The 24262-nt window shown below is 31.6% G+C and overlaps 1 protein-coding gene across 6 annotated transcripts in view; it reads left to right on the forward strand.

The window, feature by feature from the left end:
- Positions 1-24262, forward strand: part of LOC123302568 (la-related protein 1B) — a 56582-nt gene that overhangs the window by 27282 nt on the left and 5038 nt on the right. For 3 of the 6 annotated variants that reach the window (XM_044885540.1, XM_044885542.1, XM_044885544.1), the window contains exons 3-13: positions 6257-6313; positions 7883-8135; positions 11518-11607; positions 13451-13710; positions 13784-13893; positions 14361-15405; positions 16570-16713; positions 16785-16984; positions 17401-17546; positions 18567-18955; positions 19893-20071. In XM_044885540.1, coding sequence (XP_044741475.1) covers positions 6257-6313; positions 7883-8135; positions 11518-11607; positions 13451-13710; positions 13784-13893; positions 14361-15405; positions 16570-16713; positions 16785-16984; positions 17401-17546; positions 18567-18955; positions 19893-20071 — 2873 coding nt within the window. The remainder of the gene's footprint in view (positions 1-6256; positions 6314-7882; positions 8136-11517; positions 11608-13450; positions 13711-13783; positions 13894-14360; positions 15406-16569; positions 16714-16784; positions 16985-17400; positions 17547-18566; positions 18956-19892; positions 20072-24262) is intronic. The other 3 variants (XM_044885541.1, XM_044885543.1, XM_044885546.1) reach the window with 3 other exon arrangements.

The raw sequence follows: 24262 nt of genomic DNA on the forward strand, positions 1-24262 counted from the left end.
GTATTTTTAAATTATCTTCAGCTTTCTCCTTTAATGTTATCAGCGAAAATCAACAGTATTTCCAAAAACCACTTTTTTTTCAAAAAAACCGCCAAACAAGATTGTTCCGGGGCAACTTGTGCAACTTTTTTGAATTTTTGTTTTTAATATATTAACCCATCCCCCATGGTTATAAAATCTGAAACCCCTGTGAAAGCTAATTTCGTTTTTTTGCTGATAGGGGTACTGGACTATATTTTTATGGATAAAATAAATGTTAGTTAGGTAATTTTCAAAACTAACAGGTTACGCATTCTATTTGTATAAGGCTTGCGCCTCCTAGGTTTCTGCAGACGCCCCTTGCATCAGGTAAGATCACTTCCATAACTTGGGGATCTCCGGCAATCCCACTTGAAGAGCCTGTATGGAAGACGACCTACATGTTATTTACTCTTGCAGATATCTGTAGCATAGGATGTTTGGGTTAAAAACCTTGGATCTATCAACAATTCCGGTAGAGAGACTTTCTGTGAGGTATCAGAATTCTATAGCTACCTCTGCTTATAATAGCACGTCTTACCCGGAGACGTCTCGCGTTTGGGTTACAAGTTGTTCTTAAAGACAGAGAATCCCTTGGTCTACAAGGGACCCGTTTGCGGTACCATTATAATAATTATGTTTATTATAATTAACCTGTCATAAATGTAATGTAAGGGCATTATAAGTTTAATTCAAAAATAGGCGTTCATCCAGTTATATAAGAAGAAATTAAAAAATCAATCTCTTAAAATTCTAAGGCTAGAAGATAAATTCAAAGGCAATTGTATCTTTTTTTAAGAGACGCAAGAACGTAAACTACACATGCTTCAGTATATCCAAAGTATTTAAAGAATTAAGGTAGAATGTCCGTAAGTTCACTTTTTTCAGAATGAAATAAATTTTTGATTAGGAGCTTCTTTCAAAGGCAATTGTTCCTTTTTTCAAAAAATAAAATAAAAACGTTAACTATACATGCGTCAATATATACAGAGTATTTAGATAATTAAGGAGGAATGTCCGTAAACCCACTTTTTTTACAGAATGAAATAAAATTTTGAGTAGAAGCACCTTTCAAAGACAATTATTCATTTTTTTAAGAGACACAAGAAAATGAACTACACATGTTTCAGTATATACAGAGTATTTAAAGAAATAAGGTAGAATGTCCGTAAACTCACTTTTTTACAGAATGAAATAAAATTTTGAATAAATTTTAAAAATAGTAGATGTTGAGAATTGTGCTAAATTCAAAATTTTCTGCAAAATCCTTGAAGACATGCCCTTTTTTTGTATAGAAATATGAAATTTTTCGCCAATTATAAAATTAAACGCTATTTATTTAAATGTTAAATTTAAATAATTTAACACTTCAGTGATAAAATTAAATACTATATTTATAGCTCTTTTTTGAAATTCGAGACGGTTAATTGATCGTAGTTTTGAATAAAACTACTTTTAAAAATTTTCAATTTCTTATCACAATATGTTATAAATTTGATTATGCATATGTTAATCTACACTGAGAAAAATGATATTTTGAGTCAAATGATTTTCTGTTGTCCCAACTGCGCGGCGGAGTTGGATATGGAGAATTTTCTGATGGAGTTGGCAGGTCAATGTTGTCAATTCCATAAGTAATTGAAATACGTCATTGGCAGTTGATCCTAATAATAGGGTACTTTCGGTAGTGAAAAATAAATTATATTTGAAAAAAGTTAAAATTTATGTAAAAATATAAATAAATATTCTGATTTCGAGTCATAAAAGCACATTTTTCTTTTATAATATTAAAATTAAAAAGCGTAATTTTTAAACTGTATATCACGTGACCTAAAACCCGGGCAAGCCCTCATGTGATGTCATATCGGTATGAACCATAGACCATCAGTTAGTACAGTGTAGACAGCTGAGTATAATATATCCATAGATAAAAAGTATTTATATTTATTATGATTAGTTGTCTATGAATATATCTGTCAAACTTATCTGTGTTATTTCGTATAATGATACCGATATTACGTCACCAAATTGAATGCCCGCGTTTTTGACAGTTTAAAAAAGGTTTAAAATTTAATTTAAATTTTTGGCAAGAAAGTAAATTTTCGGTGGCTTTTTATTTTTCTCAGTGTAATATTCTAATTGCCGCCGGATTGTAAACTGCGTACAAAACCCCTCCAATTATCGCTAACTTAACACCTATTAACGAAAATCAAACAACTCATTGCGTTATGTTTACTTAGTCTGGGTTAAGTTAGCAGGAATTGGGGTGATTTTTGGCGTTTCTTTGTGGAAGTAAAATTTACATCCACAAAATATTAATTTATTTTTTCAATAGTTAAATTACAATCTGACGGAAATTACATATTACGGTGACATATATATAGAGACAATTTTTCTATCAACTCCAATTTTATATACTAAGTCATATTTTCCTCGAAAAAATAGACTTACTCGCTATTCGCACCGTGCGTGAGTTCTATTGGAGGCGGTTCCATGGTAACGATACACTACTTTAATTATAGAATTGTATGGATGCATATATAATTAAATGGATTGCATTTATGACTTACATTGAAAATTTAATATTATTGTCTCACAAATTTAAAAAAATAATTTTGATAATTTACATTTGAAAAATTATATTTGTGCAATTTGATTTCTTATTTTCACAATTTTTAATGCATTAAGTTTAATTAATTAGTGTTTTCAATAATTATAATTTGACATTTTCTATAACATTAACATGTAAAGAACTGCAAATTAGTCATAACAGCCTCCTTTATCGCCAAAATTTTTCACTGGCGTCGATTTTATTGCCCCTACCATGACTACGCACACAATGAATATTGAGAGAAGCTAAAGTAATTTCGAGCTTAATTAATAATAAATTTTTATGTGTAAAACAAAAAAAAACATATTGATCCATTGTTTCAGCTAACAAGGAAATTTGCAATGCTTAATTTTATCGAATTTTTTCTTTAGAAAAATTTTTGTTTGAAACGACTTATCAATTTTTTTTATCATTTGTGGGTTGCAAACAATTCGACTACATACAATAATTAAATAGAAAACATTAAAAAAATTGTCGTTTTTTAAAAAAATTCACTTAAATTATGAAAAATTTCCCGTGAAAAAATTTTTTAATGCAAGCTAATATACTGAGTGGCCATTTTAATCTATACACCTAAATATTTCGTTTTGTAGTTAACCAATCAAAAAATAGCTTAAACGAAAGTTGCAGAGTTTAATGGGGGGACATCATGTTCTGACATCAGATTGAACTTCGGGTTGCTTTAAACGAAAATTGCAGAGTTTAATGGGAGGACATCATGTTCTGACATCAGATTGAACTTCGGGTTGCTTTAATAGCCAATTTAGATCCAAAACGGTAAAAAATCGAATAACATTTTTTAATTAGAAAATTGATCTTTACAAAAAAATTAACAATTTTTCTTTAAAACATTTGTTCCAAAAACGTTAGATTTCGGAAGAAATACGGCTTAAAAACATGTCATTATTGCATTTAATTGAAAGAAAATACACTTAAAGTTTATCGAGAATTGTAGGTCAAAGTCATGGACACAGACGAATGTCCTTTATTGCTCTTGACAACTTTTGGCTAAAGTTTTTTCCGTAATTATCGTGTTTTCTTTTGATTAAATGCGATAATGACATATTTTTAAGTCGTATTTCTTCCGAAAGCTAACGTTTTTTGAATAAATGTGTTTCGCTTCCTGAATAAGATACAAAAAAAAACAGAAGAAAATGTTCTTTACTAAATTTGAATCTGAGGCCTTATTTACGAGATAATTAACTTATTTATAGAGGATGTGTTTTATCACAGCGGGAGGGGTGACCTAAATGCAAAATTACTACAAAAAAACTCTATTTGGCTACTTATATTATTATAAAAACTAATCCATAAAAACCAAGTTTGGATCCTATTTGCATTTATTGCATTTAATCGAAAGAAAATACTCTTTAAGTTTATCGACAAAGTCATAGACAGGGGCGAATGTCCTCTATTGCCCTTGACAACTTTTGCTAAAGCATTTTTAAGTCATATTTCATCCAAAGCTAACGTTTTCGAAAAAATTGTTATTATTTTTGTGTCATTATATCTCTTACCATTTAGAATCTAAATTGGCTATTAAAGAATTCCGAAGAACTAGGTTCAATTTCATGCCAGAACATGATATCGCCCATCAAACTTTACAACTTTTATTAAAGTTATTTTTTGATTGGTTAACTACAAAACGAAATATTTAAGGGTATAGATTAAAATGGCCCACCCTGTAAATCTGAAATCATGTTTTTGATATTTAATTAGTTTAAAAATTCTATTTTTTAATTTTTATAGTTAAAACAATTATTTCCTAATAACAAAAAAAAAAAAAAAAAAAAACTATATTATTGCAAGCACAAAATTGTTTTCGATAGACTAGCCTTGAAATTTATACCTAACATATGTATGTGGTATACATGTATTGTGTTTTCTGACCATGTAATCACAGGTGCTTTGGGAATTTTCCATAGAAATTTTTTATTGTCAAACGCATTCAAATATTATATAATTATCTAGCAAACTCGTGACAATCTAGCTTCCCAAGGTATACTAAGTTTAATCCCAAGTTTTTAAACGCTTAAAAATATTGATACTATGAACAAAATTTTGGTATAAGTGTTCATAAAATTAATCCATTCCCGGTTGTCTGTCTGTCCGTTTGTCATCACGATTACTCAAAAACGAAAAGAGATATCAAGCTGAAATATTTATAGCGTGCTTAGTTCTCTGTCGGTACATGGTATTTCAATAATTAACTTAGTCAATTAATAACTTGTTTTCATTTCGAAATGCAGATAAATCTACTTAGATTAGCATTAAATGACATTCTGACATAAAGATTTTCGACTGAAAGTTTTATTTCGTACGTAATAAAAAACTCTTGTTGCAAAATTTGCGCATGAACTTAGGGATGTTCTACAAACTAAGGAAGAAAATGAACCTTATGTCGGTTCGACATATTTTGTACATTCTATTTGTGAAATGCAGTCTATTAGCCCGGTCAAATACTTTTCTAAGAAGTAATTTTATCCCCGAGGTGAGGAAAAAATATATGGCCAAAAATATGGTTTTTTTTTAATAGCGCCACTTCCGGCGCCAATATCAACCATTTCCTGAAAATCGTAAAATTTAATTTTTTGGCCAAAAAGCTTTTCACTAAATTGCTTTCTTTTTGTATGTTTTGTTGTAGTGAATGTATAGTTATAACTAGCAGCCAAACCCGTCGTTGCTCGGATTTAAATACATCGCATGTTAAATGGTATAAATAATATTCAAGTATCCATTTTTTAACGTAAATATTATAGATTTCTATCTTAGATATTGAGAAACTTATTCGACCATTAAACATATATAGAGTATATCAAATTAATTAACTAATTAAAGAATTAAAATAATAATGAGTTAAAATAGAAAACCCGTTAGTAAAGGGAAAATTTATGTGAGAGCCTCCTTTTACACCCTAAGGTTGTTCTAGAGGTTTCTTGTTAAAAGGATGTTCGACAGAAGGGTTTTACTTTATTCTATTAGCTTCTATTGTCCTTTTTCTTGTTAGAAAATCGTTTAATTTAATAAAATTTATATCCAGACAGAATATTTTAATATAAATAACTTACTTTTAACGATAAAACTCTTGAAAAAACGCTAAACTTGGTTGAAATCAAAAGAGTTAAATTTCGGAAGAAGGTCCAGAAAGTTCGTGTCCGGTTCCGACTTGATAGTTCTACTGGTGGTCGAGAGATGGCGCCAACAGCTCTCGGCGGTCAGTTTCAAGTTGGTCATGATTATAGTTGTCGGTTTAAACAAACTTTCTAGAATTTTCTAGAAAATTTCGAATCGTTTTTGACCGTTACACACATTTTGGTACTTTCTAGATCATTCCAGAAATTTGTTCTAAACATTTTCGAAAATTCACATGAGTAAGAAAAGGACAGATATATATTTTTTCAAATTTTTGCCATCCACTTCTATCCACCGCAATCAAACTCCCTTACTTTCACCAGGAGACCAAGGGGTATTTACCGCCCCAACAGGAATGATTGGAATTGATGGTTATAGAGAAAACCCTGTCTTCACGTACTAAAATTAGCATTTTATATATATATATATTTTAGAATTTTAAGTGAATGTTTCTTTCTGTACCATTTATTAAATTCTTTTTTCTATCTTTTCCAGGCATCTGATTTTAGTGATATTGGCGATTGGCCTACATTAGGCGATAATATTGAAAATGTAAGTAAAATTTTCGTAAAATATTTGAGAAACTGTATAGCTGAAAGGAAGTTCAGATTTGATTATACGTATGATTATTCCTCAAGATGTATAGTTTCATTCAATCAATTAAAATAATATATTATTTCAAAGTTAATTATACTAATTACTGAACCTAAAACGATTGTATTATCAGTGACGTATCTAGAAAGACGGGGGCATAGAAGTAATCTTACTTATGGTGACTTTAGCCTGGGTACACAAAGTTCCTCATCTAATTTTCGGTTATTTGTAACATACATAAGATTATGGTTAAACGACTTGATTTAAACAAAATTTTCTTTCAGGAATAGATAGAGAGTTATTGACTGTACATTTTAAAACTATTTTCGTAATATACATAATGACCGGAAACGCGGAATGTATCGAAGTTGTATTTTTTAAATGGAACACTGTTTATTATTTCATTTTTCCCGGTAAAAAATTTAAAATAAAAAGGATACAATCAGATAAGAAGAATGGGTAAAATATAAAAATAAACATAGAACAGTTAGCCTTTTATTATATTAAAGATAAGCATCTAAATAATGTTTTATTCAAGTTTGAGAATGCCTTATCGATTTTTTTAGTGAAATATTGAAAATTCAAAATCGCAGTTTTTACATTGACTCAAAGGGATTCCGTGCGCTATTCTTTATACAATACCACAATTATCATATTTCCAAAAAAAATGTGTTTACATAATAATGCACCAAAAAAAAGCTTCAAGTTTAAAGAATTTATATATACATCAAAAAATACATGTTATCGATCATTATCAAAAAATAATTACGATTAATCGTAATTGACATTGTAATTTTCGTATGTTTCATTATGAGTATGATAACTTTAAAAATCATGAACAGATATCGTTGACATCGGTTGACAAGTTTAATTAATATGTCATACAAAATTGTTTTTATAAAATAGACAATCGACTCCGAAAATTTTAAAGAACCATAATTCGGCGCTTTAAACCGTTGTAACGTTGCCAAATCTATTATTTTCATTATGATACAGAAGATTTCTAGAGTATAATATGTCGATAATATAGGAATTATAACTACAATACCTAATCAAATGAATGGTCAAAATATTATTTATTTATTTTTGTAATATAATTTTATGTATTATTAATTGTTATAAAATCAGTTTAATTATTATGATAAATTATGGTTATGTGTGTATTAAATTTTTTACTCTATTTAAAATTTTTATAAAAAAGAATGTCTGTTGACAACCCATACTACCTTAAATCAGCTTGATATCTTATTTGAACTTATTTGATGCTGAGTTCTTTGTAATTTTTTTAAATTTCCTCCCTTCTCTTAACCCCTGAGAGCAGGTATGATGCCTAAATTTTGGTAGGACTCATTTAGGCAGATCTTCATTTCTAGTGCCAACATAAAGTCAACTAACAAAGTTTGATTAAGGTACATATTTTTTCACCAAGGTTTGCTATTTTTCCTGTACTACTAGATAATTTCTAAATACGCCACTGATACAAAAAATAATGAAAAATAATTAATAAAATTTAAATTATAATTTTAGAGAAAATCTAATACTCCCCTAGGAACTGTATCAAATAGTAATACCAATACACAACAAAATAATACCACAAATGAACCAGACAATTCTGGTGAAAAGAATAATACTGTTCCTAATACAATCTCCGACAACTCATCACAGAACCAACTAAAACAGGAGAGTTCTACATCGTCAAATACTAGTGGACAATCCAGTACCAGCACTCAACAAGACTTAAATAATATGGATAATACGGAAAATGATAAACGGAAACGAGGTAATTTTCATTGTGAAAAATACAATTTTTATGTTGTTATTTTTTTTTTAAGTTTTGTTTCTCGTAGATTTGCTTTGCTTTTCATTTTGTTTATTTTTTATTTATTTTTTAAAAGTACAGGGTGATTTCAATATGCTTCATAAGCTTGTATAATAAATTTTATGTTCCTAACATTTTAAGGTTGTTATGAAAGTGGAAGGGATCGTATTGTTCTTCTCACTCTGTCCCATGCAAAATGCATAGAACAAAGTATCTGTTGCCAACTTTAACTAAAAAACAATTTTTTAATTTAAAAAAATTTATTTTATTTACTTTTTCTTTTTTTTTTATTAAAATAATATTTTTTAATTATTAGCTTCTATATTTAATTATTTGGAAGAGTTTAATGATTAAAAATATATTTTTATGTATTTAAAAGAAGTTACATTGTGACCAGGGCCGTAGTTACCGCCATATCAGCCGCGGTAACTACGCCCCCTCGAGTAAGCGTCTATGCGGAATATATTTCTCTATACAAGTCAGTACTATAAGTCAATTAAACTGCAGAAATTATTGCTATTTTTCTTCTTTTAAATCAAAATATATTTTCATTTATGTTCATTGATAATATTTTTCAAACAATCCCTCGTAAAAATTTGGAAAAAATCTTTCAATATTTTAAATAAATTTTAAAATAAATTGATTGAAATGTAAAAAGTTCCAGGTCAATTATTGAAGATTTTTTTATTGTACTATTTATTTTGTTGTATCAAAAAAAATGCCATTCATCTAATTCAAATTTAGTGGACTCAACTTCAATATCCTCGCGCTGTTAGTTTAAAAGAAGCGACCTAGTTACTTTGATTCCGACAGACTTATGTGAAAATTCCATTGACTAAACTTCGAATTTGTCAAACTCCGCGCGGAGTTGACACGATTTCATAAATTTTTCTCAGTGCGTCGTTTCCCTTGTAAATAATTTAATAATCTGTCTTAAATCAATAACTTTTAACATCGTTTTTCACGAAAACCCAGAACAGGAATGACTTCATATTTAGTCTAAACTTTCCTTATTATATGAATAATAATTAATTGATTGTAAATTTTTGTACAGTTTGTCATTAAATAGCATTTCTTTTATAACAACCTTAACGCAGGAGATCATCGTATCAAGTTTTGTTAAAGTATGAAGGTGTTTCTAAAAGATCTGTACAACACTCTGCCAGATATATTACAGCTCAAAATAAGTCGATTTTGCTACACTTGCCTTAGTAGCAAACTACAGTAAGAGCTGAAACCGAGACGGTCCTAAAGTTGAATCAAAAGTTTATGGGACAAAAAAGCCCATGTTATCCGGTCAATTTAAGCATTTGAAGGTATAAAAATTCGTACCCTTCTGAAATTTGTTAGAATTGATCAAAACACCGTCATAAATAAAAACTAAAAAGTCCTCATCGATCCGAAACGTGGAAAAAAATTTACGCGTGTTCTAGTTTCATATATCACTTCCAAGGGCCTCTGTTCGCAAAGTTGTTGCGGCTACTACAGGACACTGATTGGGCGGCAGGTATGCTGAAAGCCTGGGCCTGGCAGTGTATCACGACTACTGCAGGAGCTGTCACAGTGGTGAGGGGGGGAGATAATTGTTTCATTTTCTGCCACTGCCCAGCTCTTACCATGAGGAGATTGACTTACTTGAGCCAACCTGTCTTTGACGACCTTTCCGACCTAGAGTCCGTCGACGTCAAAGCACTCCTGCTGTTCTTAAACAGCTCCAAATGGTTCATGGAGAAGTGGGCGGGGATGAGCCAACCCTTTTTCGGTATCACAACGGACTCTATGGTCTAAGTGTGTCCTAACCTAGTCTCATCTCAATTTCTTAATTTAGGAAAAAATTTTGACTTAAGTAACAGAAATTGCACCACAAAAAATTCAACGAAAAGGAAAGTTCACCCTAAAATTTTTCGCCCTCGTATGCCATTACAACATTTAGAAAGTTTATATGTTCTACATAAGCTAATTTGATTAGCAGATTTGATATCAGAGTTTCAAAAATAGTCAGTAATCAGAGCTTTTAAAACCTATTGAGTTCTCAAAAAATTATTTTCTACAAAGAAACATTTTTTTAAATTTAAACTTTTCTTTTTTCTTCACTTGTTAACTCTTGAATTTGCTACTAAAAATTCAGCTCGTTTTCTTCTCTGAAGTTTTAACAGCAGAAACATTATAAAAATTTGAAAAATTATTTAACTTAAAAATTAATTAATGCTGAGGTTAGGTTAGGTTATATTGACTGTCCGTGAAAGACACACTTAGGCTATAGAACCCATTGTGATACCATATATGTGTTTTACCACCTTTCCGCTGATAATTTCATTTATCAGCTCCTCAATTTCAGAGGCAGAGTGCACCTCATTCATGCATATACCATGCACTACACCAGCCCATCACAACTATTAATTAAATTTATTTTGTTGCGACGGCGGTTTTCGAACTGGCTACCCTAAGCATACCGCGGACGGAATTGGTTAAGCCTTAACCAACTGAGCTAATAGGGCGACCTAAGAATGCAGAGGTTAGTGTTGATGTTAATGTTTCTAATGGTATTACCCCCTTGTAGCGCTAGAGGTCTACAGGAAGCGATAAGAGGCTAATTTTTAATTTAATATTAATATATTTGCACACATTAAAACATAAAATATCGGGTAAAATTATATATAGGGGGCGCTGAAAAATAATTGACTATCGAAGTGGGCGATAGTACCGAAAATAAGTTTGAGAATCTATGGAATACGTAGAAAAAATAATTTTTGAAATCGATACTGTTGTTATTTCTTTGACTATTGGTAAAATGTACCCTTACGATTTCGGGAATATTTAAAAAAAAAAAAAGTTTCATTAAAATCCGTTAAATTGATATTAACTTATTTCTTTATTTCCGTTTATAGATACATAAACATTCTAAACACAAATTGAGGCCTAATATTAAAAACTAATTTTACTCTAGTCAGTTGGCAAAATTATACTTGAAATTTTTGTTTACGAAATTTTAAAAGTAAATGATACATCATTTACCACGATGATCGCCTGCTCTCCTATTCTCGAAACAACTTATTATTACTATTTTATTTACATAGATATCTTAAATTGAAAATTATGAGAATTTGAAAAAAATAATTTTATTATAAAATAATGAATCACCCTGTATTTTTCATTATGTATTAATTGCCAACTAAAAAAAAAATATCAAATTCTAACATTATTGCCTGACCTTATTTTGCATCCTTTTTTTAATTTTATTTTTTAAATTAACAAATAATTTTATTTCCTGGCATGGAATGGGGTACTACGATAATGCCACAAAAAACGTACCATTTCAAACTAGTACTTTAAATATTCACAGTTTCCAAAAAGAAATGGGTCCCTCTTGAAATCGATCTGAACAAAACATCGACAAAGCGTGAACGCTCACCAAAATTCGCCAATAATTACGGTAAGTTCACAATCTAAACAAAAAAAACATACGAAACACATATTTTACATACAAAATCTATTTTTTTGGAAATTTTGAGCTTAAAATTAAAAATAGTAGCAAAATTTTTTTATAATAGTTTTGAGTTGATTTAAATTTTTTGTATCAATTTTAATGCCAGCCTTTCGGAGAACAAGGGGTAAGTTTCATTATAACAATTTGAAATTCCATGTTTTTTTTTTTTTTTTAAATCTTCGTATGAAATTTTTAATCATACCTCGGATTACAGATAAAGCGTCTCGGACCACAATACTCGAAAATAGCGTGAAGAAAAATTGACAAAATTTAGCTTAGCCTGATTCTTTAGCTTAACTCTGGCATATTTTTATCTTCTATACGACCCCTTATCTGTTAGATATCGGCTTTTGAAAGAAAATTCATCTTTTACTGCGAACGGAGATAGAGTTTTGACTCAAATGCGTGAAAGATGCTCAAAGACCTGAAAGAGTCTCAGTCACTTATAAAAATTAACAACAAATACTTTTACATCGTGAAAGTTGTATATCAATTAAGTAAAAAAAAAATGTGGAAATTCGAATTTAAATTATTTGTATCGAATAGTTAGCAAAGGCGATACATTACACTTCAGGGATGTAGTTGGAACTTTAGAAAATCATTTTCTAATACAGATAGCTTTTAAAAACGATCGAAAATTGGAGACGAATATTAAACGTATAAATTTAAAGTACTTAGCAATTCACAATCGCGGAAAACTTCATTACAATAAACTATTATATGAACTTTCAAGCAATCAAAACTTTATTTGATTGCCACGCTTTCCAATTTTTTTTAATCCTATCTATTTGGAGTTAACTCGAGCTATTCAAAGGAATCGTGAATCGCTTCAGGACCCCAAATATCAGCAGCCATCTGGTTGCCTGTCCTAGTAAAGACCCTGTACCACTGTATATGGAAAATGGCTATCGGATTAATATCGCTAGGATGAAAACATCCTTCTTGTAATTCTCGCCAACATGCCATTTTAGAGACATTCCAAGTTAAAACGAGGACGTCAACACTCTTAGCGTATCTCTTAATTTTAGGCAGTTCAGGTTGCTATAACTCAAAACTGGAAGCTCGACAAAAATCGGAAAAAATCCACTCGAGGAATATTGAGTAATTTCATCTGATACTTTGGCAGAAACCGATTTATTCCTGTCATCGTTTTAAGGATAAATTATGAGATTGCATTTGATATAGAACCTCTTGAAATTCAATAAAAACCAGGAACTTTGACATGGAATATCTTGAAATAAGTTGACGAGATTTGTCATTGAGACATTTATTCAGAATAAAAAGAATAATATTTTCCCAAATTCTGTCGACATTTGATCGAAAGCCAATTATCATATACAGTGGTCCGGGGTTCTTTGGCGACATAAATTCGTTTCCCGAATCAAATCTATTTGAGTTTTATAACTTTACATAATGCGTGGATGTGTTACTGGAACGTTTTTCACCGTCCTTTCCTAAATTTTTTTCTACAGTTTCAACTAGACAATCTGTGTTAATACAAGTGTTATATGTATTTATGTGTATACCTACCGGCTGCGCCAATTAGAAGTATAATCTAAAAATATAGAATGAATAGTTAAAAACTAACCCAAAATAATTTAGTAATTTGTAAGTAAATAAAACCGAGTATTATCTAATTTCAATGTTGTTTTTGACTGCTTTGTTTTGCATTTGTTCAATTCCAAGTCGTATTTTTGAATCATACGGAAACTGAATCATAAATCGTCATAAATTTGTAATATTTAACATATTTATAATTATGTTCGATTATCTTATTTGAATTACATAGATGAAAATTGTGATCCAGAAGAGCGGAATGGTGAAAATTGGAGACGTTCGAGCAACAACGATACACATAATAAAAATTATGGTCGACCAAGATCAGCTGGTGCTGGGGGACGTTCAAATGGTGGACATCGTAATAGTCGTAATGCGAAAAATAGTGGTCGTAATACAGTCGCTGGCGGACGTTCCAATTATTTTAATCGACCTAATGTTCGATTTGCGTTACCAATTGAATATTCAGATTATCCGCCAGATTATTCTCAGGTAATTTCCTTTTTTTTCTTTGCTGTTGATGAATGAAAATTCTGAATTGGAAAAATTTTTTCTCAAATTGCAGGTGAATCCTGATGGTAATTTTCTTATGCCATATATGGGAACTTTCTATTGTGGCGGAATTTTTAATTCAATCGATATGCCAACTTTAAAAGAATATATTCGAAAGCAAATGTAAGAATTTTGTATTATTATTATTTTTTTTTTGAGCCAGAGTTACTATTCTGCTTTTTTTTTGAAGTTGTTAAAAAATAACTCTTAGTTTTCGCTTATGGAATCAAATATACATTTTTCAAAAGTTTTGTATTCATAATTGACCTGAATCAAGTCACTTTATACTTTATATGTAGAGGTTATGATTTACAAATTAAAATAATATTTGACACATGCGCCGAACGCATAAGAAAATCTCTCAGCACGTGACTAGAAACTACCGAACGATTGACGCGACTGCTGACGGGTTAATAGTTTTGAAAATTGTCAGAAAATGAAATTGACTACGAATTTAAGAAAACCAAGACATTTAAATATTTTTTTGTAACCGTTTCTTTAATAATTAGAGTAAGATGGCCGAAAAAATTTATGTTCAGGATTTAATAAATATAATGAATTTATATTTAAAAAAATTTTTTGTGTTTCAGTGAATATTATTTCAGTGCTGAAAATCTAACTCGTGATTTTTTCATGCGACGAAAAATGAATCGTGATGGATTTTTACCAGTAACCTTAATAGCATCCTTTCATCGTGTCCAATCCTTAACCACCGAACTGCCCTTAATCATTGAAGCAATTCAAGAATCCAAAGGTTTAGAATTAGCCTCTTTAAATACAATGGTTCGTACACGACAGAATCCCACACAATGGCCCATATTGGATCATTTAGGTAATCCCATGGATGATCCGAATTCCGCTGAAGTGAAACCACCAAGCGAAGACGGACGTGGTCCTGCTTTACCAATTGGTTTCGTACCTCCACAAGGATTTCAAGATGCTATGCGTCGATATCGTGGGGGAGTTGCACAAGAAGAGGTGATTACACCGCCACCAATTGATTTACGATCGAATCGATTAACGGAAGTGCCAAGACCCCCACCGGTTCTTGGTGGTAGCAAATCTACCAATGATACTGAAATACATTCAGATAATTTAAACCCAAATGTTCCTGAATTTGTCCCTGATAATAATGGTACAAATTCCCAACAAAGTAGCGATGAATCCAAAAAGAAAACTGATAGTAGTTCCTCGTTGTCATCGGATAAAGATGATGAACAATGGTGTGAAGTCCGTCGACGTCCCAATAAAACTTCTGGACGCGATAACAAATCATCAAATCATAATTCAAATTCTAATAGTAATAATAAACTTCATGTCGAAGAATTGGAGTTTGCTCTTGATGAAGAGCTAGATGCTCCGCCACAAGGTCGTGTGAATACGTTCTCTAAGTGGTCAGATGAGGATGATGATGAGTTAAGCGATGGTGATATTAATAAGCTGTTGATTGTAACGCAAGCTGGTGGAGCTGATGTCGATGAATTACGAATATCATCGACGACGACACGACCTCCAAAACATGAAGGATATGATCGCACGGGAAATTGGTTGACACGTGTGAAAATTTCTCAAGACTTAGAACAGGCCATTAACGATGGTCTTTATTACTATGAAGAAGATTTATGGATTAAAAATGTAAGTAGAATATTGCCTTTAAAAAATTAATCTAGGTTACTTGTCAAAAACCGGCTAATAAAGTGCATCACCACAAATTGGGGAACAATCGATTAATACCTGCATTGAATAGGGTGTCAGAAAGAAATTTTTCCCACTAATGTATTAACTAATAATGTATTCCTGAACTTTGGGAATTTCAACGAGTTTGCTAAGGTTTAGGATTTTCGTCTCATGAATAGGAGATGAGCCGCTAGTAGTTAGAATTTAAGAAAATAATTTTGCAATACAGAAAGCTTTTAAAAACAATCGAAAATTGGATACGAATAAACTATTATATGAACTTTCAGGCAATCGTAACTTCATTCGATTGTCACCCGTTCCAATTGTTTTTACTTCTATCTATTTGGAGTCATCTCGAGCTATGCAGAAGGGTCGTGGATCGCTTCAGGACCCCAAATACCACGAACCATCCGGTGGCCTGTCCTAATAAAGGACTCTGGACCACTGTATATGGAAAATGGCTTTCAGACAAATGTCGCCATAAATAGGGAAAGTATTCCATGTCAAAGTTCCCGATTTTCATTGAATTTCAAGAAGTGCTTAAGTATGCAATCGTATAATTTACGCCTGAAACGAGGACAGGAATGAATTGTTTACTGCCAAATTTACAGATGAGACTACTCAACATTCTTAGAGTATCTCTTAATTTTGGGCAATTCAGGTTTCCAGAATATATTTTTTAGCTATAATTGAATGGATGAACTGTAAGGGGTGTTATCTGCGACTACGACATAGAAAACCGAGAACCGTAGACCGTTCTCGATCTAATGCTGGGCGTAAAGTTTTTCAGCTAGGGAGTATTCGCTTCCCTTAGAAATTAAAGGATCTGTAGTCTACTTACAAACTTCTAATAATCTTCCGATTATTATGTGTCACAAGGTACTCTACTCTGTAAACAAAAGTTCTGATCTAAACACAGTTTTTGCAAATGTTCGTCGAGTTTGAAATGATCTGCAAGAAAACCCGTTCGTAGCCGTTAATATATTTTTGTTCAGACTGATGCAAACTCTTCTTGGAAGATTCCGAGAAAATTCTGTCCTGTCTAGGAAGGATCAAGTTTTTCATATGTTTCTAGGCCTGAGCTGTGAATGGAATTTCTAACAATAAAATTATATTTTTTAGGATGCCCGAATTTCAAGTAGCTACAAAACAGTAAACTTAATAACACGTGAAGATTTTGAAAAAATGGCACCGAAAGTACCCAAAAAACCAAACCCTGAAGTTCCTCCACCACCTCCACCATCTTTACAACAAACAGAAAGCACTGTAAGTTTCACAAAAACAATTTTCCATAAAATTGTTCGACTTTTTTTTTAATTTAATTTCATTTCGTTTAGCAGCGGCAGCCTAGTGCAAGTACATCAGCGGCACGACGTAAAGCAGCACCTAGATTTTATGCTGTTACCAAAGATGAAGGACCTGATCCACGTACCCCAAGAAAACGAAAAACTCGCCACTCAAATAATCCACCAGTGGAACGTCACGTTGGTTGGATTATGGATAGCCGAGAACATCGTCCACGAACTACATCTATGAGGTAAGGATTTTGTTTTAAAATTCCGTACTATAATGGTTAAAAAAGTAATCCTTGTGATTTTGTGGCAACAAGGAATGGCTAAAGATAACTTCTTTATCAATTTATCGATATTCGATATATAGAAATAGTAACTCCCCCTGCCGGTAAATCTAAGGCTGAATTTTGATGCCTTTTTTGTCATTATTAAAATTAAAATCGATATTTCTCGAATAATATCTATATTTGTCATCTCTTCGAGTCTGGGAATATGTCACAGCTTTGGCATTTAAAAAAAAAATCAAAAATATTTTTCGATTTTTAATTGCCAAACATTACTTTGTCTCACTCTTTTACAGGGTGAACCATAAATCACGAATCAATGGCAATAATTATAATTTTCATAAACCAATTTGTAAATTTTTTAAATTTTGTTTCAGCCATTCAAATGATGGACAATTAAGCACAAGTTATGGAAGTGTACCAAATTCTTTGCCCACGTTCCAACATCCATCGCACTTGTTACTTAAAGAAAATAATTTCACTCAGGAAGCCTATCATAAATATCATTCAAGATGTATTGAAGGTAAGATGATCTGTACATGAAAGGGGTATAGTTAGAGGCTCATTGACACATTAATGAGTACCTAGCTTTAATTAGGTTAGGTTAGAGTGGCTGTCCTGGGGTGGGATACACTTAGGCCATACGGTTGTGATACCGAAAAAGAGTTGGCCCATCCCCAGCCACTATCCCATGAACCATTTGGAGCTGTTTAAGAACAGCGGAGTGCTTTTACGTCGATGGACTTTTTTTTAAATCGGAGAGGTCGTCAAAGAGAGGTTGGCTCAAGTAAGTCCATCTCCTCATGGCAAAAGCTGAGCAGTGACAAAGAAGATGAGGCATGGTATTCTACAAAGAGTAGATTTTGGCACATTAAATTCGACACAGACTTCATCGCGTGTCTTACTACTTTCATAAAAGAATATTAACTTCAGTTTTTCACGTACTGATAACGATTTTAGGCTTCGTTTCGCCATTTTTCAAATAAACATCTGTATAATAGTAAAGCAAAACTAAAACTGAAAGTCATTGAGACTCAAAATTAGTAAGTGCGGAATTTGCGGGTAGAATGAAAATAAATAAGTAAACAAACAAATCGATGTTATCACATTTCTTAATTAAAGAGGTTAATGTATACAAAATTCACTCGTTGTCTAAGTTATAGAGGACACTATTACGATAAAATCGAACGAACTAATCCCAGATATAGAGGTTTGCTTCGCCCCACTAACATAGGTAATTTACTACCAAAGTGTTGGGACCTCAGCATGGGTTCCAGTTATAGAGCTTTCTCACTTATCCAGGTCCCATTTAATCAAGTTCCACTGTATTATCAAAATTTCTAAAAATCTTCTAAAAGCAATAGATTAAGGAAAAAGAGGTAGAGCGTAGATTATCATGAATCCCCACCCCGGGTTGGTATCACCACTTTGAATTGACGATATTTCAAAAACCCATGTTCTTAGAGCTATCATAATTTTAACGATTTCCATCGTCGGACCGTCTAATAATAGCTTCCTCTAATTTATTAATGTTTGTTTTCAGAACGTAAACGACTTGGTATTGGACATTCACAAGAGATGAACACATTATTCAGATTTTGGTCATTTTTCTTACGTGACCATTTCAACAGATCTATGTACAATGAATTTAAAACGCTTGCACTAGAGGATTCAGAGGCTGGATATCGTTATGGTATTGAATGTTTATTCAGATTTTACTCGTATGGTTTGGAGAATCGATTTAGGCCATCGCTATATCAAGATTTTCAATATGAGACAATACGTGATTATGAAAGTGGACAATTATATGGTCTAGAGAAATTCTTCGCTTTTCATTTCTATTACAAGCATGCGTCTGATTTGGAGATTGAGGCAACATTACGAAAATATTTATCACGATTTAAGACTTTGGATGATTTTAAAGTTGTTGAAGTAAGTAATCTACAGTTTTATATTATTTTAGGACCGTCTTTAGATAATCAGCGTTCATTGACTACTAACCATGGGCGTCGCCAAGGGGGGTGGGGAAGTATGGACAGCTGCCCTGCTCTAAAGATTCACAAAAATAGCTCAAAGCACCCACTTGCTTTAAAAAAGTGAAATTCTACTGAATTCAAAATTTCAGTTACCGAATGAGTTTAGTATGAAATTAGAATCAATGAAGCTACCTAAAAATTTTCAACTAACCATTTTTTATAGTTTTTGAGAAAAAGCGTTTTTCCACAAGATTTCCCTCCAAATTACTAAAATATTGTAGAAATGCAAAGTAAAACTAACAGAATTTTGTCGATCAAAAAATTGTTACTCACATCTTATACTACTTGTAGAAACTATAATATCACTCTAAGAGATTGCTATCACTGTTCTCCGCGAGAATAGTTCACAATCGCGGTTATATTAATGTTATAAATATTTATTTAACAAACTTTACTTATATCATTATAAGAATTTTCTCATGTGCTTAGATTTAGATACATATTTGATGTATATCAATTGAAATGAAGTTTGAAGTAATTGATACAACAAACGCTAGGGGCACTAAATTTAAGTTTAATTTACAGTATCGACAGCAAATAATTTCGTGCTTTTAAAAAATTTTCCCCGAAGCACTGCCTCAATTGCCCTATTATAGTTTCAGCCCTGAGAGAGGGTTTGGGATGCATTTAAAATCTTTTTATCCGCCTATCTATTCGTTTTCTTTTTCATTCGGCAATCTCCAGCGACCCCCTTCAGTTCAAATGAGCTGGAATTGCATATGACTGGTTTATTAATAGACGGAACAATAATATAAAAAGGAGGAGTTTTCGGCTCTGCCCTCTCCATTAATTTTCTACATAAATATGAGTAATGATCGTTTTTTTACTTTTAGCCAAAAATAAATGAAGAATTGGAACGAAATCGACGTAGTCATTTAGCACGGCGTAATCGTAGTGTTTCTGAAAGTATTGCAATTGATTCACCACCACGATCAAATCGTTCTGGTGCCAGCAACAGTTATCGAGAACGTTGTTATTCTGGTAGTGGTTTCCAACGGAACACTCGTAACAGGTAAATATAAATTTGCTGAAATAAAAATTTAAAAAAACATTAAATTACGAAACCAAAAAGACATTTTTTTATTCAAATGTAGAAAATAGTATCACCAGCTTCGTTTGACTTTTTTTGTGTGACAACTAGTTAATACACACTAGTTTGTGTTTTACAAATACTAAAAAGTAAAAAATAAACGTATACATTCATCTCGCTTTAATAGTGTGTGTGTTTCACTCTTCTTTTGTGTCGATGGTGTCATATAAATGTTTTTTTTCATAAGTAGTGATGGAATTTTAATAACGCTGCCCCCTCTCATAGACAATCCAAATTAATGCCTGGAACGACTCAAGATTGGACAAGAAATTGCAATTAACCTAAGGTCGATAGTTTGACCGACTTAAATCTTTATTAGCCCTTCAGGCTGGTCATCTTTCCCGACTGTTAAAAGTCTCTATGTAAACTGCTGGACGTAGTTTATTCTTTTTAGTTTATATTTTACGCAGTCGGGTTTTTTGATTATTTAAATAATTTTTATTTTTATTTTACCCTTTTTAGTTAGTATTTTCAAATGTCTATCCAACGACACCCTACTCAACATAGTTCGCCGACTTTCATTTTTTTTCTTTTCTCAATATGGCGTCTGATGGTCGCCACATTTAATTTTCAAAACTGCCATATCTTTAGCACTAGCAACGTTAAGAGAAATTGATTGACGTAAGAATTATCAAAATCGACCCACGCATTTGGTCTCTATTGCGAAAAATTTTATTCTGACTTTTAGACTTATATTGTCAAGGTATACCATAATTCACCATTAAAATTGGAAATACATATTTTTTTAATTTGTGCCCCCACTACCGTACTCATACATCCTTAATTAGTCGGACACAACGAGTTTTTTTTGTTTTCAATAATTTATTAAGGTTTTAACTTTAATTTAAATAATTTTTTTTTTTTTTTAATTTCAACCTACTAGTTTTAGAGAAATGTATACAAACATATCCTTCATCTACCGTTTTTATTTAAATAATCGGACAACCTCCTCCAAAATTTTCAGAATTGATTTAGACTTAATCCAACTTCATATAAAAAAAATCAAGTCTTTTATCCAAAATTGACCTGGCGCTCGTACATCCTTGAGAATAACTTTTAAATTAATCAAGTAGTTCGAAAGTCTCACGTATAACAACCGTTTTTGCAGCGTTATTGATTCATCACTAATTCAACTTTTCCACTATAATATGTTTTTCTAACGAAACTGTTTAATAATAACCGTTTTTTTAAGTGGGCTTGTTTTGCTTCTTTTTTTTTCGTTAACAAATTTTAACAACTTGCAATAAATATTTCTTTTTTTTTTGCAAATGCATGAATCCAATTTAAAAGAATAAATCATTAATATACAATGTTCGATTTACATTTAGGCATATAAATATCACGAGTATGACAGAATACATGCGTTAAGCAATACATCTAAGTAAGAGGTATTATAGGTGTTATATGAAATTGCAAAAGTGACTTGTATCGTGGCTTATCTGTTGTAGTTCATCTATTCAACTAATAAACTACCACTCTCGAAGCGTCTTACAACTATCTCAACGCATATCGAAGCTTCAACACATGTATATAATACCTCTCACTTAGATGCATTGCTTAACGCATGTTTTCTGTCATACTCGTGATATTTATATGCCTAGATGTAAATCGAACATTCTATATACTTTTTCAAATAATCACTTATTTTCACCCAACAAGATACACACATACATAATCACAAAATTAATTTAGATAGATTCGAAAGTTAGCACATACCACATTCAATTTTAAATTGTCTTGCATCTAAATTTAAAAGCATTGTTTATGAGGAATTATAGCTTTCTTCCAACCTATAATTTAGCTCGATTATAAGAGCAACCATTAAACTGTCGTTGCATTCCTATTGGGCATTGCAAGTTGCACACTACAAGTATTTGATTAATCAGTTGTGAGTTGATCTGCATAATTTATAACGATTAGTGAGCTACGCACATAAAGCACTGTTATAGAAAAAATAGACCGAAGAAAAGGATCCTGGACGCAATACAGTGTTTTTTGATTTCGATTAAAATTTTATGAAAACTTGGGATTCAAGTAGTTGATGCTGATCAAAAGTTCTTCTGGGCTCAACCCTCCAAAACTCATCCCTTCTTAGCTACAGCCCTTCAAAGGTTATGCCTACATGAGATATTGATTATTGGTTTCAGTTTCAATTTTTTGAAAACTATGGCTTAAAGTAGTTTCCTAATGGATTCAACCTTCAAAAACACTTCCCTTTTGAGCTAAGACCCTTCAAAGGTTATGCCTACATGAAGGTCTCGGAAGGGAAGGGTTTTTGAGGGTTGAGCCCATAAGAAATTTTGATCAACATGATCAAAACTATCTAAATCCACAAAACTATCTTAATCCATAGTTATCTCAAGAAGGCATAAACTTTGAATTGCCGTAACTCGGAAAGGGAGAGTTTTTGGAGGTTGAGCCCATAAGAACTTTTGATAGGCACGATCAAAACTATCTTAATCCATAATTTTCAAACAATTTTAACCGGAAACAAAAATCAATGTATTGTGTCCGTGGTCCTATCTGTAGCAGAATCCTATTTTTGAACGCAAGGGCTAAAAACTTCAGAACCCAACCAACTTTTCTATAGTCGATAATCTCAACCCAACCAACTATCAATTACAATACTCTGGGTCTATAAAATGTTCTGTCTATTTTTTCCGATTACCATCGCAACCACATTGACTAAAGTACGAATTCCCACATTGGCAAGTGTATTATCTCGTTGAAAAACCGAACGGATTCATTTATTTTTAATACAAAGATATATTACAAGGGATTACAGAAGAATGTAAGCTAACATTTCAATTCTCTACAAGAAATAAGATATCGGCGTAATCGTTCAAAATTAGCGGTTGGAACCAAGCTTATTAACTACATGTAAATTACACGGCTGTTTCCTAATCATACATATTTCTACGTAATTTTATCTCGATAATATTCTATTACCTACAATCAAATAAATTTCTTCTTTGGAAAAAGTAAAAGTTTTCATTACATGTAAATAATTCTTAAAATTTTTTTTTCGTTTAACTGACTAAGTTACTGTGTACAGACAATCAATTAACTGTGAAAATTTATTGTTTGTTCACTATACTACCCCTTTAATAACCTAGCAAACAATTTTTTCGTAAGAATAAAAAAATTCTAGGTTAATTTATTGTACTATAGCGTCTTTTCTAATTTCGACATTTAAATAATGATCCAAGCAATTGTGAAAATTTTTTCCTCAATACCTAATTTGAAGAAATACATACATGCATCTTAGCGGGGATTGAATCCATAACCCACAGTTTTGCAGGCTAATATTCTACCACTTAAGCAATTTTCTAAATTGCGTTAAGGCTCTCGCACGCTATGAGATATTGAGCAGCCAACCGTCTCGATACTCATGTTATATTGTTTGGGTTTGAACAAAGTCATCTTATAATATTATTTCTCTAGTCTGTTTTTTCCTGTCCACGCGGGATCCTCCTTATCCTTTACCAAATTCCATGATTTACTCCTCATTTTAAAGCTTATCGTGCTGGCTAATGACAAAAATTGGCTTCACGGTTTAATAATATACCGCTTACGAAAAAACAGACTAGAGAAGTAATATTAAGATTTAATTTTGTTCATTTTGTAACCTGTACATCATATTTGTAATAAAATTGCCTATAAATAAAAAGGAGTATATTACTTATAAATTATTTCTCTAGCCTGTTTTTAGCCACGGATACCGCATTGTGGAACGAGTTAGTATTTTATTTTCATGTTATCTCAAAAGTGTGCGTTTTAAAGAATATATATATAGCCACAGATACTCTTTAAAGTATAAAATTTAAGAAATTCCCAAGATTACGTAGAAATGTGTAGTTACAAATAAATGAATAACAAAAATTGCAAATTTTCGAATAACAAAATCATTTAAGATTAGGGTTGCCCTTTATTAATTTATGTACGACAAAATTAAAAACAAATACAAAATTTTAATAGCCTTTTTAACCCATTTTTGCTGGAGATATTATTTTTTAATTGATTATTTAAAGGATTTTGTACGGTTTTTTATTCTGGATAACTGTTTCTCGATCAAATTCGATGTTATTGTAATAGATTTTAGTTTTTATTAGC

Source organism: Chrysoperla carnea, chromosome X (genome assembly GCF_905475395.1).
Source record: "Chrysoperla carnea chromosome X, inChrCarn1.1, whole genome shotgun sequence".
Lineage (NCBI taxonomy): Eukaryota > Metazoa > Arthropoda > Insecta > Neuroptera > Chrysopidae > Chrysoperla > Chrysoperla carnea.